Source organism: Pelodiscus sinensis, chromosome 10 (assembly GCF_052426305.1).
Source record: "Pelodiscus sinensis isolate ZL-2025 chromosome 10, ASM5242630v1, whole genome shotgun sequence".
Classification (NCBI taxonomy): domain Eukaryota; kingdom Metazoa; phylum Chordata; order Testudines; family Trionychidae; genus Pelodiscus; species Pelodiscus sinensis.
Genome location: NC_143061.1, coordinates 8,929,854 through 8,946,558, shown reverse-complemented (window position 1 = coordinate 8,946,558; position 16,705 = coordinate 8,929,854). Strand labels below are relative to the sequence as shown.

Below are 16,705 nucleotides of genomic sequence, written 5' to 3'. Positions count from 1 at the left end.
AATTAAAAATAAATCAATTTTAAAAAACTAAATAGCTGCAGTTTGATTGAAGGCTCACCTTACAGTTTAAAAAAAAGGCTTTATTTGATTCTTTCTTTTAGTAAAGCAAGTGGCAACATATATATTCAATACTACTTTGAATCCAATAATTAATATAATGAACTTTTTATTTAAAGCTAATATCTTACATTTTAATGATAATATATATCATGTATTTTGGCTCCAAATTGTTCCATTTATCTTAGTGTGTAGAAAACAGCTCTTAACACCAGAGTCATTCTTGGCTACTTACAAAGATTTTATAATCTTCATTCTTAGCTCATAACATATGAGATCTATGTTCGTATATAAGGAGCAACTCTTCATACTCCTATTCAAGGCAGGTAAGTATCACAAACTTAATTCCATATTTTATGGTCACTTAGCATGTTCAGGCATGGTGGGGTTTCTTTCTCTCTTTTTTTTCTTTCCTAAATATTCCCTTACTTTAAATAAATGCAGTTTAAGCATGTCTTCATATTTCCAAACTTTACATACAATTCAATACAGTAAATGCCAGAGAACTGTGGGGTTTTCTTGTTCTTTTTGGAACTTTTAAGAATTGTTTTGCCTTTCTTTTCAATATGATGCTATTTCGCAGGCTTCTAACACCTTGGATTTATAAAACAGTAAAGGGTGGATACTGAAACTATCCAGTGCCTAAGCACTGCACTGTGAATGATTTTGTGGTGTATATAAACACTATGAAGTAGCTTTTATACAGTGCAGATAAATATCAAAATACTTTCTACCCAGCTACATAAATGGCCTGCAAATTCTCCCATCAGCTTCAGTGGAAGTCTGGCGTTCTTTGCCCTTTTCTGGTTTTGAAGACATGAGCCAAATCGTGCTTACTCTCAAAAGTAATAGTTAAAATCCAGATATTTAGATGTATTGTTATATGGGTATAAAAACAAAGAATCAAAATCATGCTATCTGTATATGATGGTCTGAGACCTTGTTCTTGATAACATAAGGCTTTTGATTTAAGCAGCAAGAGCATCCATAAACTGGGAAACACGCAGTCAGGTCTTTGCACGTTCCGAACCAGCTATGTTGAAATAAGTCAATTTGGGGCTGTTACAAAGGCTATCCGATCTATCTCCTCCAGATAAAGGGAAGAGTCTAGAAGACTTAAAGGAAACTTAGGTTGATAGCTTTCTGTCTGGCAGGGCCCCACACTTATCAATAGTGAGGGTTGTGAAATCCTCGTTTGTTTATTGCTTCATTATACAGGCAGTCCCCGGGTTACGTACAAGATAGGGACTGTAGGTTTGTTCTTAAGTTGAATTTGTATGTAAGTCGGAACTGGTACATATTGTAGGGGAAACTCTAGACAAACATTTCTCCAGAGCTCAGTTCTATTCTCCCACACCTCACTTCCCTCAGTCCTTTATTCTCAAGCTGAGGTGTCTGCTGAGAAAAGCTGCTCTGCGTCTCCCTGGTCTGCTGTGGGGGGCGCTAGCTTCGCGTCTCCCTGGTCTGCTGGGGGGAAGCAGCTAGTGCGGGGTTGTCTCACCCCGTTTGTAAGTAGGGATACGATGTAAGTCGGATCCATGTAACCCGGGGACTGCCTGTATTCCCCATCTCTCTATTGTTTATCTGTATGATTTCTGTCGGGTTCTTTGTTTCTGTCTCCTATATAATTAATTTTTCTGGGTGTAAACCAATTAAGGTGGCAGGATAAAACTGGCTATATAATCATATTGCAACAGGTTAAGATTGTTTTGTTAAATTTCAGTAGAATGATTGGTTAAGGTATAGCTGAAAGTTTTACTGTATACATTGCGGAGAGACAATAAGTGGGTGAAGGGAAAAAGAAAGGAATTGGATTCACACTTGCAGGAAGCTAACCCCAATAAACATTGAACTGTTTGCATCTCGGGACTTTGGGTATTGCTATTCTCTGTTCATGTGAGAAGGACCAGGGAAGTGGGAGGGTGAAGGGATAAGCCCTCTAACATCTTGGTATGTGCTCTGCCTGGTTATTGGTTGAATAATGAGCCCCTTGGCCCCACAAGAGGCCATTAGGCCTCACTTGCAAAGGTGTGCTGCTCACAGAGAGAGATCTCAACAAGGAACTCCCTGAAGAGCACAAGGCCCAAAGTGGAGGGCTGCAACTAATTGTATTTTGAGATAACTTGGCTTGAATAAAGCATCCCAGCAAGGGAATTTAGTTGTATTCTCTTTGCGACCCTATGGAATTCGTAAGCGCCTCTGAGAGAAGAGTAACCTGTACTGGCCAGCAGGGGATGCTATTGGCGGGGCGGGGGGGGGAGGAAGGCACACTTCATGTTAAATAGACTGGAGGCATGGGTGGTAAGTTCTATGGGCCTGTAGTGCCCAGGTACCAGGAATAATCCTGGCTTGGGACCAAGCTCCACCAGAGTTTGGGGACCCAGTCTCTCCCTCAGCCCCATCTGCTGCCCCTGTGAGACTTAAAACACGCCCCCACCAGTGCAGCAGGGCTAGAGTGGCTTCTTGCTGCTTGCTCCGCTTTGCTTCTGGCACACCCGCGTCCCTGAGGCATGTGGGGGGACTCCGTGTGCTGCTCCTGTCTCAAGCGCTCCTGCGCTAATGGGAAGCTGCAGGGACTGTGCCTGAAGGCAGCAATGCATGGAGACCCCCGCTGCCCCTCACCAAAGAGCTGCTGCCAGAGGGGGTGCCCCAGGTAAATGCTACATTCCTATCCTCTTCTTCCACATCCTCTCTCAGAGCCTGCATCCCCCATCCTGCCCCCAAATTCCCTCCCACAGCCTGCACCCTGCCATCCCTCCTGTTCCCCAATCCCCTGCCCCAGCCTAGAGCTGGCACCTAGCACCCTGAATGGGTGGCAGGAAAGGAGGGTGGAAGAGAGAAGAGAAAATCGAGGTAAGCAGACTCTTTTTATAGGCTGCAAGAGTAAATTCCATAGTGATGGGGTACCTGTAAAAATATACATAGCCTATTAACAATAACAGAATAAGACATGGTGCCTGCCCTGAAGAGCTATCTTACTAGTTGTGAGAAGACAGGACAGCTGTTCAGGTACGGGCACGTTTGGGAAGCCTACTACAGGAATGATGAAGTGGATGGTAAAAAGCCACTCAGAGGGGACCATGTACCTAGCAAGCAAAACATGGGCTGCCTTAGGCTGTGTCCAGACTCAAGGGTTTTTTCGAAAAAAGTAGCCTTTTTTCGAAAAAACTTCACTTGCGTCTAGACTACAGCCGCATTCTTTTGAAATTAAATTGAAAGAACGCGGCTTTTCTTTCGACGGCGGTAAACCTAATTTCACGAGGAAGAACGACTTTTTTCGAAAGTATTCTTTCAAAAAAAGGCGTTCTTGAATGCAAACAGGGCATTTTCAAAAGAGAGCATCCAGACTGCCTGGGTGCTTTCTTTCGAAAAACCGGCTTGCTTTTTCAAAAGTGCTGGTTGCAGTCTAGACGCTCTTTTTCGAAAGAGGCTTTTTCGAAAGATACTTTCGAAAAAGCCTCTTTCAAAAGAGGCTTGCAGTCTAGACGTAGCCTTATAGATTTAGGGGTCACAGGAGAAGGCATAAAGCTGAGGCCAGGGAAAGGACTGGAGAAAATAGATGGCTGTCAGCAGAGTAATAGTTAATTGTATACTGAGCTAAACTTGGGGAGAAGGAATCTCTTCCTCTCTTTGCTTAATATCCAGCTTCTAAAATTCCTGATGCAGATGAACTCACTATTAGTGCCTTTCACCTTCATACAGGTGAGGTCATAGTGGTGAACCACACTTTTGCCTGCCAACTAATGGTTTGGGGGAAAAGAAAACAGGAACTAATTCACAACTAATAGCACATGAGTGTGAATCATTTCTAGGACCATTTCAATAATGCAGCTGGCATGACTACTTTAGTAAGTTTCTAAGAAAAAGCTGCCCTTGCTTATGGGTGCAGCAGGCAAGGAGTTATGGACTACTATATATCCAGAAGGCAAGACAGGTCAAAGAATGGATGTAAGAAGAAAATGTCACTGTTAGAATGACGTCCAGGAGTTAATCATTTTCATCTGGTTGCAAAACAACAGTGTGTTAATGTGTCTAATAACCTCCTTAATAACACTATGTTTAGGTTTTTGTTCAGAGATAAATGTGTATGCAGTTCAAAGTACAAAGAAACATCAGCTAATAGGGAAAAATGAAACAACTGTGATCGGACTCTCACTTGTAGGGACCATGATCCAAACAAGATGAAGACCACCACCAGCTCTTTTTCCCCACTTTTGACTTCCAAACTTTAGCTGTCCTTGTGATCCCTATCCCCTGCCCTGCCTCCCTACTTTTTTAATCCAGCAGTTAATGGAGAAATCAATCAGGTAATGTAGGTAAACATGAAATTAAAAATTCCTTGCCTCCCAGCCAGCGGAGAGCTTTGTACAGGCAACTTTGAGCACATTGTGTATAAAAGGGCTTTTATTAGCATGTAAAGAATCAAATTAGTCTGTGTCATGTCAAAGCTGAACGAGGCCTAAGGAGATTGCTGGTTGCATGATGTCTTAAGACAAAGTAAAGATAGGCATGGACTTATCTGCAGAGCTAGTTTAATTTAGTACTAGTGAAATCTATTTCCAGCTTATAATCACTGCACAAAGGAACCACATTCCCAACACGTTTGGAGGGATGGTGGTTTTTCTAGATGTTAGTTTGAGCAGGCAAGTAAGAGATGCCTGCTGCTGGATTCAGTCAAGTTCTGACATTCTCAAGTTCAAGGTGAGAAATTTTAGCAGAGTTCTTTATCTCACAAGTACCCATAAGTGTGTGAGATGCCATACAAACTAAATGCCATCTCTTCTCTAAGCAGACTGCAATCTAAGCCAGGTCTACACTAAAAGAGAATGTCAAATCAAGATACGCAACTCCAGCTATGTTAATTATGTAGCTGGAGTCAACCTATCTTGTTTTGATTTTTCCCTGCCATACCCAAACCAGGAAGCAGACAGGAGCAAATGCTACCGTGAGCTTTCCGTACTCCTTGCAGAAGCAGGAGTACTGGCCGCCGGTAGAGGCACCCTCTGAGTTTGATTTAGCGAGTCTTAACTAGACTTGCTAAATCAAACTCCGGAAGATTGATCACAGCTGTGTTGATCTTCCATGTAGTGAACACATGGCCTAAGAAGCAAAATGACACTGAGGGAAGACCAAAGGACAAGGGCACTGTAGTGGAACAAGGCAATGTTACAAAGCTATATATTCAATTACTGATAATGCATATGTCTAACACTTCCTGTAAATATGTGATTTCTTGTACTTCTTTGACCTTCCTTTGCCATACAGCAGTAGTTATTGGATTCATTTGTTTTTATTTTTGAAAAGTATTTAATGAGTAAATGTCTCTTTTTGGGATGTGGGGGATGGGAAGCCCACTTAATATATCCTATTTAATTTTTATCTCTGGAAGGACTGGATACCACAGTGGGTGCGAGAAGAGATTCTGAATAGAACAGTTTTAGGGGGTTCATTTTACTGAGGTGACACCTGAGTAAGTTCTCCAATTCAAGCAAAAAGCTACAGTCAGACACCTGAGAGCTAAGAGATACAAGATGAGTGAGGAAATATCTTTTACTAGACAAGCTTTTGAGCCATGGAGAGCCTTTCTTCAGGGCCCAACACAGCTATACTGACATTACAGACCTGTGAGAAATGGACTATTATATGGGAGGAGTATTCAAGATGCATATCCAATACATAAATGGCCAGATACTTTAGTCAAACAAGGAATTTTCAGCTTTCACCTGAATGCATGCTCATTAAATCCAGCATGAACCTAAGGTGGGGAACACATGGGAGTGGTTGGAGGGTAAGAAAGGTATTTGTAAAAGGTTTTGTTGCACCTGTTACAGCAGAGACTTTCACAAACAAAGATGCTCCTACCTTAATTCCACCTTTAGTCTTCTTAACACTTTTCTTTTTCGATAATTCTACCTCAGAGGTGGACTTGGGTGGACAGGGAATTTCAGCTGATCTCCTATTGGTAGCTGAGGGAATCAATAGAAACAAACATTAGAAAACGTGTGCTTGCATGTTGAAAGCCTAGTTCCTGTTGAAATCAATAGGAAAAGTTCCAATTTCCCATGGGGACTAAGTTTTGTTCTTTAGTAAACTGACCAGTGGCAGGTAGTTTTAATTTCCATCAGTATACGTAATGTTAGGAGGACTAAACTGGAGCATTGTCTTTGGTGAGTTAATATCTGTAGAAAGCACAAGAGTAAAAAAAAATCTGACAACTAAACACACACACCCACACACAAACAGGACTGCTCATGTGTTTCAGTCACCAGAGAATTCCCAACTATTTTCAGTTTTTTGGCATGAAAGTGTACAAGAATCTTGTCCAATTGGGTACAGTAGAACTGATCCCAAACTACACGAATACTTTCACAGGATGTCGGTACATAGCAGTAAGATTTGTTTTCTTTTGCACTCAAAATATCTATGCACTAGTGAATAATGGATGCTGCCACAGATGCTCTGCCAGTCAGAATATAAACTTTTTTTTTTTTTAACTGTGAGCTTGGAATAAAAGTCATTAGTGGACTGGAAATACCTAATGCTCAGTGTTTGGAGACCACAATTTGAGAGGAGACTCCACTGTGTTAAGCTTCTTTAGTTTCGCTCACAGTGAGCAAAGCTGCCAATTGTTGCTCCAGGCAAATCATCAGGAGTAATTGAACTCTCTCTCCTATGGCTAAAAGTCTCAAGGGGAGCTGTGTTAGTCTGCATCTGCAAAAACAACGAGGAGTCCTGTGGCACCTTAAGGCATGTCTACACTAGGAAATTATTTTGAAATAACTTATTTTGTAATAATAATTCCCGAAATACTATTTTGAAATCAAGTGTCCACTCTACAGGGAAGCCTCAACATTAGTCCAAGGCAGGCACTCTTGGGGTATGTCTACACAGCAGCGTTATTTCAGAATAACTGACATTATTCCGAAATAACAAAGAGTGCGTCTCCACTACAAGCTTTTATTTCGAAATAATGTCGAGCTGGAGGACTTCTTACTTTGACTCATGGTAACATTTATTTTACGAGGACTAAGGGAAGTTGAAGGAAGAGTGTTCTTCCTTCGATTTCCTGCTGTGTAGGCAGCACCAAAAGCTGAGTTAAGCTATTTCAACTTCAGCTATGTCAATTGCGTTGCATAGCTTATTCCAACTTTAGCCCTGTTGTGTAGCTGTACCCTTAATGTAGACGCACAAATTTGACTTAGGCCCCCCAGGAAGCATTGGGGAGTCATTACTTTGAATGATTCTGGGGCGTAGTTATTTTGAAATAGTAGCAGGGGCACATCTATACTACCGCTATTTTGAAATAACTACAGGCAGTCCCCGGGTTACGTATAAGATAGGGACTGTAGGTTTGTTCTTAAGTTGAATCCGTATGTAAGTCGGAACTGGCGTCCAGATTCAGCCGCTGCTGAAACTGACCGCCAGTTCTGACTGACATACAGAATCAACTTAAGAACCCCAAGCGTCCCCAAGTCAGCTGCTGCTGAAACTGATCAGCGGCTGATTCCAGGAAGCCTGGGGCAGAGCAACTCTGCCTCAGGCTTCCTGTAGTCAGCCACTGGTCAGTTTCTGCAGCGGCTGACTTGGGGACGCCTGGGGCAGAGCAGCTGGGGTGCTGCTGGGTTGGTCCAGTAGCGCCGCTCCTTGGCGCTACTGGACCAACCCAGCAGCACCCCAGCTGTTCTGCCCCAGGCATCCTAATTCAGCCACTGCTGAAACTGACCAGCAGCGGCTGACTTGGGGACGCCTGGGGCAGAGCAGCTGGGGTGCTGCCGGGTTGGTCCAGTAGTGCCCAGAGCGGCGCTGCGGGACCAACCGGCAGCGCCCCAGCTGCTCTGCCACAGGCATCCGGAGAAAAGCCTAGTCTGCTGGGGGGGGGGGCATACTAGCTGCGCCCCCCCCCCCCAGCAGACCAGGAAGACGCGGGCGGCGGACCGAGACGCACCGCGGTCCCGCCGCCCGGGTCCTCCGCGGCTTTGCTCCCCGTCTCCCTGGTCTGCTGGAGACCAGCAGACCCGGGAGACGGGGAGCAAAGCCTCTGAGGACGCCGGCAGAGGGACAGCTGCAGCGCATCTGGGCTGCCCCGCTGCCGGCTTCCCCCGAGGCTTTGCAAAGTTGCGGAGGCGCTCGGGCAGCGGGGCAGCCGTGGCGCGTCTGGGCTGCCCCGCTGCCGGCTTCCCCCGAGGCTTTTTATTCCAAGCTCACAGTTAAAAAAAAAAAAAAATGTGGAATCACATTTACATCCACAGGGGACATTGGCAGGGTTGGAACATTTAGATTAATTATGCATACTTTGTTAGCTCAAATTGCAGGACAACTGATAGGAATAGTAGGTTGTCATCCTCTCTATGATTCACTGGAGAAGGAAGACACATGCACTTAGCATATATCTGTGACACTCACTGGCATAAAGGGATACCATTTTAGGAGACTTCTGCCAAGTCTTTGCTGAACGTGTGTAAACAATTTTTTCAAAGTTTTAGAACTTGTAGACAAATGCAGGCATTTTGTTTTAAATGAGAAGAGCAAAGAGCACTTCCCTAATGCCGGACAAGCCTCCTGCCTAATTTTAAGCCCTTGAGCCAAAGTCTGAGTTTCTGGACTAAAGGGCTGTGAGAATTTTTTTAATCTGGGCAAATCAATGACTTTCCCTAATCTCCTTCGGGAAATGGCCAATCAGTTTTGCTGAAACTTTCCATAATTCAGCATGAGGCAGACACCCTGTAGGGATAACTTCAGCTAAAATATTTAGTAGCATTATAAACTCAAAACAGGGTCTTATAAGGAAAGAGCCAGGCAATATTTACTATGCATGATGCCAACAGCTCTACTTGTAATATTTCATAGCTTAGTGGAGGTTGAACCTCTCTAGTCTGGCACTCTCTAGAAAGGTAACATCCATGGTCTGGCATGATTTTAGTTAGCCAGATATCCACTTATCACGAGTGTGGCCAAGTTTCCCTTGGTTCCATAAAGTTTGTTTATAGCCACTAGTCCTATTCTGAGTGTTCTGTGCTGTTATTTGGCTCTAATTTACCCCTAAATGTCTTCTAAGAGCCCAGTAAGCAGTGGAAGTGTTGGTAATGCTGTTAGACAGTATGACCTCCCCTAGTTCAGCACTGGTCAGATCCCGAGGAAGCTGGTCTAGAGAGGTTCAAGCTACGTAGTTTATAAGTGGTGTGCCAGATTGACCACATTAGCCCTATGTCAATTTACATCAGCTAAGGATCTGGCCCTCTATTTACAGGAATTCCATCAACCACCAAAAAGCAGGAAGCAAAAATTTAGCCAACCCATTGGAGTCTCAGAAATTGAGAGAACTGGAGCACAGAAAGAGACTATTAATTTTCTCTTTCCTCGCAACATGATTATGCAATCCAGCAGACAAACACTTGCCCATGTATGGAAAGGGTTAGAGAAAGCCACTTGTGAGCCACCTATCCATGCTCAACCCTCTGCTGAAGGCTGCCCTAAGTTATGCCTTCTGTCAACAGCAGCTATTATGACAGCTGGGGATCAGCTAGGTGTAGGCCACACCCCATTTGCCTGGCCATGCCCCTTGCACTGGCATGCAGGAGAGGGTGACTCAAGTTTCTGCCCTTCCCTCACACATGACACAGAAGAATTTATTTTTACCAGGGTGTGTGTGTGTGTGTGTTGGAGGGTGTGTGTGTGGAATGTCACCATAGAATTCACAGGAGCATTTCATGTACGATCCTCAGCACCATCACTTATGGCCTTTCTTTGAGCATTCTGCACTGGGTATATTTCACCTTTTTTCCCTTTCCCTGGAGGACCAGAGTGAGGAACATGGTCAGCATTTTGCTCTGGAAATAGGGACTGTCTTTCCAGAGAGTTGGGCAGGTGCAAAAAAATCTCTGGATATTTTTTTTTCTTGCACAGGAGAGTCAGTCTATGCAGTCTAGATACACAATCTGTAGAATACAAGCCTTACTCTCTGGCCTCCAGCAGCTGGTAACCACATCTTATGTATTCATCTGCTCCCTTATTTTCATAGAAAATATCTCTGAATGCAGCAACTTTCTGTTGACATAGTTTGCTTTGAGGAAGATTCAGTTGCTTCAAACAGGTGAGTTACAGAACCTGCCATAACCAGGACAGGCAGCCTATCTTCTTTCTTCTGCAATTGGTGCTCATAAACCTGTCTGGTATACATACCCCGACCCTGCAATGTGATCCCATGTGGAACCTCACTGACTTCAGTTGGACTTCACAGGGATGCATGGGTCTGCCCTCATAGATCAGACTGAAACAATGAGGAGTCCAGGGCTGGCCCTATCATGAGGTAAACTGAGGCGGCCTCAGGTGCCAGACTGTGGGAAGGGGAGCACTAGGACCCAGAGTGTAGAAAATTGTGTCTACTGCTGGTGCATATGTAGGTAGCAGAGCAGTACCATGAGAAGAGTAGAACAGGAAGAAGGCAGAATTGAGACCTTTCAAAGTTTTGGCCCATGCGAGCGGGGATGGGGGCGTCATTTGAGCTCCCCACCTCAGGTGCCAAAATGTTGTGAGCAGGCCCTGGAGGAGCCCTGTGGCACCTTAAAGACTAACAGATTTACTTGGGCTTAAGCGTTCATGGGCAAAACCCCACTTCGTCAGAGATTCATCTAACTGGGTTTTTGCCCATGAAAGCTTACGCCCAGTAAATCTGATAGGGTATGTCTACATAGCTAAGGTATTTCGAATTAACAGCCGTTATTTTGAAAACTTTCCTACACAGCCATTCCGTTATTTTGAAATCAATTCAAATAGCGGAGGGCTTATTTCAAAATTGGTAAACCTCCTTCCACGACGAATAGCGCCAATTTCAAAACTGCTATTTTGAAATAAGCACTATGTAGACGCTTATTTTGAAATAGGGAGCCTCCAGCCCTTCCCAGGGTGCCCTGCTGGCCGCCCTGACCATAAGGTCACTTCTGACCTGATGCTCTGCCGGAACTGGTTCCAACCAGCCTTAAATGCGATTCAACATCTACTCAGTGCGGATGCACTATTTCAAAATAGAAAAATGCTATTTCAAAATGCATTTTGTGTATAGACACGTTATTTAGAAATAAGCTATTTCGAATTAACTATTTTGAAATTAGATATTTCAAAATAACACTGTAGTGTAGATATACCCTAAGTATTTAAGGTGCTCAAGACTCCTTGTTGTTTTTGTGGATGCAGACTAACATAGCTACCCCTCTGATGCACAGATCAGATTCCTGGACCATAATTCGGAGCAAAATGGTCAGCTATAGATATATATTATTATAATGCTGCTTAAAGAAACAGTGCGAGCTACTATCTTTGGTAGCATTGAAACCTCTTAATTTGTAGGAAAACCCAAGAGAAGACAAAAAAGAGCTTCAAAAAGATCTCACCAAACTAAGTGATTGGGCAACAAAATGACACATGAAAATTAATGTTGATAAATGTAAAGTAATGCACATTGGGAAAAAATAATCCCAACTATACATACAATATGACGGGGACTAATTTGGCTACAACTACTCAAGAGAGAGATCTTGGAATCATTGTGGATAGCTCTCTTGAAAATATCCACTCAGTCAAAAAAGCAATTAGAATGTTAGGAATCATTAAAAGGGATGGAGAATAAGACAGAGAACATCTTATTGCCTCTATATAAAACCATGGTACACCCACATCTTGAATACTGTGTGCAGATGTGGTCGCCTCATCTAAAAAATATATATATTGGCATTGGAAAAGGTTCAGAAAAGGGCAACAAAGATGATTAGGGGTTAGGAACAGGTCCCATATGAAGAGAGATTAAAAAGACTTGGACTTTTCAGCTTAGAAAAGAGGAGACTAAGGGGGTCTATAAAGTCATGACTGGTATGGAAAAAGTGAATAAGGAAAAGTTGTTTACTTATTCCCACAATATAAGAACTAGGGGTCATCAAATGAAATTAATAGGCAGCAGGTTTAAAACAAACAAAAGGAAATTTTTCTTAATGCAGCACACAGTCAACCTGTGGAATTCCTTGCCATAGGATGTTGTGAAGATCAGGACTTTAACAGGGTTCAAAAAAGAGCTAGATAAATTCATGGAGGTTAAGTCCATCAATGGTGTCCTTAGCCTCTATTTGTCTGGAAATGGGTGACAGGAGAGGGATCACATGAGGATTACTTGTTGTGTTTCCTCCCTCTGGGGCATCTGGTATTGGCCACTATCAGCAGACAGGATCTAGGCTAGATGGACTGTTGGTCTGACCCAGTATGGCTGTTCTCAAAAAAATTTAATACTTTTTTTTTTTAAGTTCTCTAAAGGTTATCCTGGCAAGTGCAGGCCACTAAGCCTAACTTCAGTACTTGGCAAACTGGATGAAACTACAGTAAAAAAGAAGAATTATCAAACACACAGCTGGCCCTATTTTGCAAGTGAAGAGTCAACCCAGCTTTTGTAAAGTGAAAGCATGAATCACTAATCTATTAGAATTGTTTGAGAAAGATCAACAACAACATAGGCTGCAGGATTAAAACAAACTCGAGGAAGTATTTCTTCACACAATGCACAATCAACCTCTGGAACTCCTTGCCAGGGGATGTTGTAAAGACCAAAATTATAACTGGGTTCAAAAAATAATTCGAGAAATTGTTGGAGAATAGATTTGTCAATGGCTATTAGCCAAGACGGTCAGGGACACAATCCCATTCTCTGGATGTCTCTAAACCTCCAGAAGCTGGGAGCTGACAGCAGGAGATAGCTCGTTTGATTTGCCCTGTTCTCTTTCTTTACCTCTGAAGTATATGGCAGTAGACCTGGTCCAAAGACAGGTTAGTGGGTTAAATGGGCCATTCTTTTGACTTTGTTTTCAAGGCAATGTGGTGGCAAACTAAGGCTCAAATGTCAGAATGTCTCTGTTCTATTCTCAGTCCTACCACAGGCTCCCTGTGTAAACTTGAGTTAGTCATTTAATTTCGCTGTGCTAAAAGTAGTCAATGATACCTAACAGAGATGTGGCAATGCTGATGAGGTGTTTTGTGAGTCTGAGACAGAAGTCAGTTCAGAAATCCAATGATTGGCCTTGTATACATGGAGCACCTATTGGACAAGATACCAGAAGGCGCCTTTTTCAAAACTAGATTGACCCTTTCTGGTCATGGTAGTTTAACTGTGGTATTTCCTTCTCCAGACCCAGGGAACACTGCACAAAGCCAAATATATGAGTAAGTTTTATATTTATGGCACACACCCTGGGTCAATACTATTCAGAGACTAAGCATCAGTATTCATTATTTGCTCTACCAATAAATCATAGACTATCAGTCTTTGGTTTGACCTGTCTCGGTTATCTGTAGAAATATCCTTAATAAGCTAATTATTAATACACACTGTATATTGCAATCTATGTATTTAACTGGATCTGACTGCTGCAGTGTGTGAGCCTCAATAGTACGACCCTGCTCTGGTATGAGGCAGGTCAGAGGGTGACTACACATCTCCAGTGACCACTGCACATCTCCCTAGTATATCACAGTTTTAGATCATTTGCAACCACTTGCACAGGTTTCAATAGTATACGTATGTTATTGTCTGATCTGTTGGACTTTGAGCTCACATGTAACATTCAGCAGGGCTGTAACAAGGGCAAGGCGAATGAGGCACTTGCCTCAGACACATAGCTCAGGGGATGCAGAAAAATAATATCGAAAACTAATTATTTTAAGACAGCTACTTATTTTAAGACCACGCCGCTTCCCTCCGCCTCCCATTAGCATCAGCTGGCCTGCAGTTTACATGTCAGGCTGCATGTTGCCGCGCTGCAATCCAACAGTCACCAGACCTGGTGGCCACTCAGTGCATCAGCTGCTTCTGAACAGCGTGGGAGGCTGGGCACCGTGTCAACCGCGCCACGTGCTGCCTTCATTGATTGTTTATGCTGTCTCATAACTATAATAAATAAACATTGTGTTGTTATTATTGATGTTATTTATGTATTTTCCCTTTTTCTACGAAATAACTACTATGAATATATACACATGAGGGGGCGCAATTTTATATTCTTGCCTCAGGCACAAAATTAGCTAGTTATGGCACTGACATTCACAGAGCCACATTTTGGTTAGGCTTTCTTGTAAAGAACCGATGGCGTCAGACGGGCCCTCGTGAACAATGGCTCAAGACTCTCTCAAGGGTTGCAATTTACACCACCTGCCAAGATTTATTTCTCTCTGCTTTTCTGTATATCTGGAATATTATAAAGCGATACATTTGTGTGAGCTCTGGAAATGACTATAAGAGCTGATAGGAAAGGAGCAAAATTATGGCTTGGTTTACACCATGGAGTTAGGTTGACATAATGTAACATATGTCAACCCAATTATGTTAGTGTGTACTTCCTGTTGATTGACATAATAACTACACCTCCATGAGAGATGGAGGGCTTATGTAGGGTTGAGTGGAGATGATGCAGTGTTGTTGTAGTCACTGCATTAGTTACAACTGCTGTTGATTGGCATTCTTGTAAATTGCACAAACTCCCTGCTGGAGCTGTGAAACTGAGAAGAAAACCGGGCTGTCATCATGGGGAGTGGGGGCCTCTAGCTAGACATGGGTTCCCAAACTGGGGGGGGGGGTGCATGAAGACATTCTAGGGGGGCATGAGGTGACCCAGCCCCTCCCCCATCAATTCCCCCTTCCAAGTTTTGCTGCTATTTTTTGGGGGGGGGGGGGGCATGAAGGTTTCTCAAAAATCAAAAAGAAGGAGTGATGCCGAAAAGTTTGGGAACCACTAGGCTTCCCACAGACTCCTGGCTCACAGCTGGGCTGAACTTGCCCCGCTTGGAGGCCAACTGCCCTCTGGTTCCCAGCCCAGCTGCTGCCCAAGCTCCCCCACCCCTTGCACAAATCCTTGCTCCCCATCACTATCGGGGCTGCTGCCCATTAGTTCCCTCTGGGGACCCCCAATGCTTCCTGGAGAGCCCTGATACTGGCCAAAGGTTCCTGGCTCACTCTCCCTCCTCCCTTTCTTCCCCCCACCCCCCCAGAATCTCTGTTCCTCTCTGCCAGAAGCCTGGCTGCTCCTCCCCACTGCCTCGCAGCTCTCCACTCCCAGCCACAGCATAGCTCCCAGAGAGGAGCTCCCTGTCTGGAGTCCAAGCAGCTCCTGCCAGGGAGCCGGGCTCCTCAATGCAGCTGCTGGGCTCCCTGCACAAAGCAGGGAGCCAGGAGCCTCCAGACAAGAGGGAGCCAGGGAGCTGGGCACGCACAGCCCACCTCAGTTTGGAGAGCCTGGGCAGTAGCTGGGAGCCAAGAGTGGGGGGCAGCTGGGCTCCCAGTGGGGCTCACGCCACCTACCTGGGAGTAAGATTCATAGAATACTAGGACTGGAAGGGACCTCGAGAGGTCATCGCGTCCAGTCCCCTGCCCTCACGGCAGGACCAAGTACTGTCTAGACCATCCCTGATAGACATTTATCTAACCTACTTGCAGGCATCTAACTTTTCTAGGTGATTTTTAACTTGTTCTTTTAAAATTTTATCTTCTAAGCCTGCCCGCTTCCCACTAGCATTCACTATGTTAGGCATTCCTTCAGACTTCTCAGTGAAGATTGAAACAAAGAAATCATTAAGCATCTCTGCCATTTCCAAGTTTCCTGTTACTGTTTCTCACTGACCAGTGGGCCTGCTCTGTCCTTGCTCTTCCTCTTGCTTCTAATGTATTTATAAAAAGTCTTCTTGTTTCCCTTTATTCCTGTAGCTAATTTGAGCTCATTTTGTGCCTTTGCCTTTCTAATCTTGCCCCTGCATTCCTGTGTCGTTTGCCTATATTCAGCCTTTGTAATTTGTCCTACTTTCCATTTTTATGACGACTCCTTTTTTATTTTTAGATCATGCAAGATCTCGTGGTTAAGCCAATGTGGTCTTTTGCCGTATTTTCTATCTTTCCGACACATCGGAATAGCTTGCTTTTGGGTCCTTAACAATGTCCCTTTGAAAAACTGCAAATTTTCCTCAGTTGTTTTTCCCCTCGGTCTCGATTCCCATGAGACCTTACCTATCAGCTCTCTGAGCTTACCAAAATCCACCTTCCTGAAATCCATGGTCTCTATTTTGCTGTTCTCCCTTCTACCCTTCCTTAGAATTGTGAACTCTATGATTTCATGGTCACTTTCACCCAAGCTGCCTTCCACTTTCAAATTCTCAACCAGCTCCTCCCTATTTGTTAGGATCAAATCTAGAACAGCTCCCCTCCCCCCCAATAGCTTTTTCAACCTTCTGAAATAAAAAGTTGTCTCCAATGCAGTCCAAGAACTTATTGGATAGTCTGTGCTCCGCTGTGTTATTTTCCCAACATATATCTGGATAGTTGAAGTTCCCCATCACCACCAAATCTTGGGCTTTGGATGACATTGTTAGTTGTTTAAAAAAAGCTTCATCCACTTCTTCCACCTGGGTAGGCGGCCTGTAGTAGACACTTGGCATGACATTACCCTTGTTTTTAATCCCTTTTAGCCTAACCCAGAGACTCTCAACACTTCCGTCTCCTATGTCCATCTCCACCTCACTCCAAGTGTGTTCATTTTTAATGTACAAGGCAACACCTCCTCCCTTTTTCCCCCGTCTGTCCTTCCAGAGCAAGCTGTACCCTTTTATACAAACATACCAATCATGTGTA

The 16,705-nt window shown here is 43.8% G+C and overlaps 1 protein-coding gene across 6 annotated transcripts in view; it reads right to left on the bottom strand.

Annotated features, from left to right (window-relative positions):
* The window catches only part of MCF2L2 (MCF.2 cell line derived transforming sequence-like 2), a 317,180-nt gene that overhangs the window by 158,108 nt on the left and 142,367 nt on the right, over positions 1-16,705 (bottom strand). For all 6 annotated transcript variants that reach the window (XM_075938060.2, XM_075938055.2, XM_075938058.2 and 3 more), the window contains exon 14: positions 5,920-6,023. In XM_075938060.2, the coding sequence (XP_075794175.1) occupies positions 5,920-6,023 (104 nt within the window). The remainder of the gene's footprint in view (positions 1-5,919; positions 6,024-16,705) is intronic.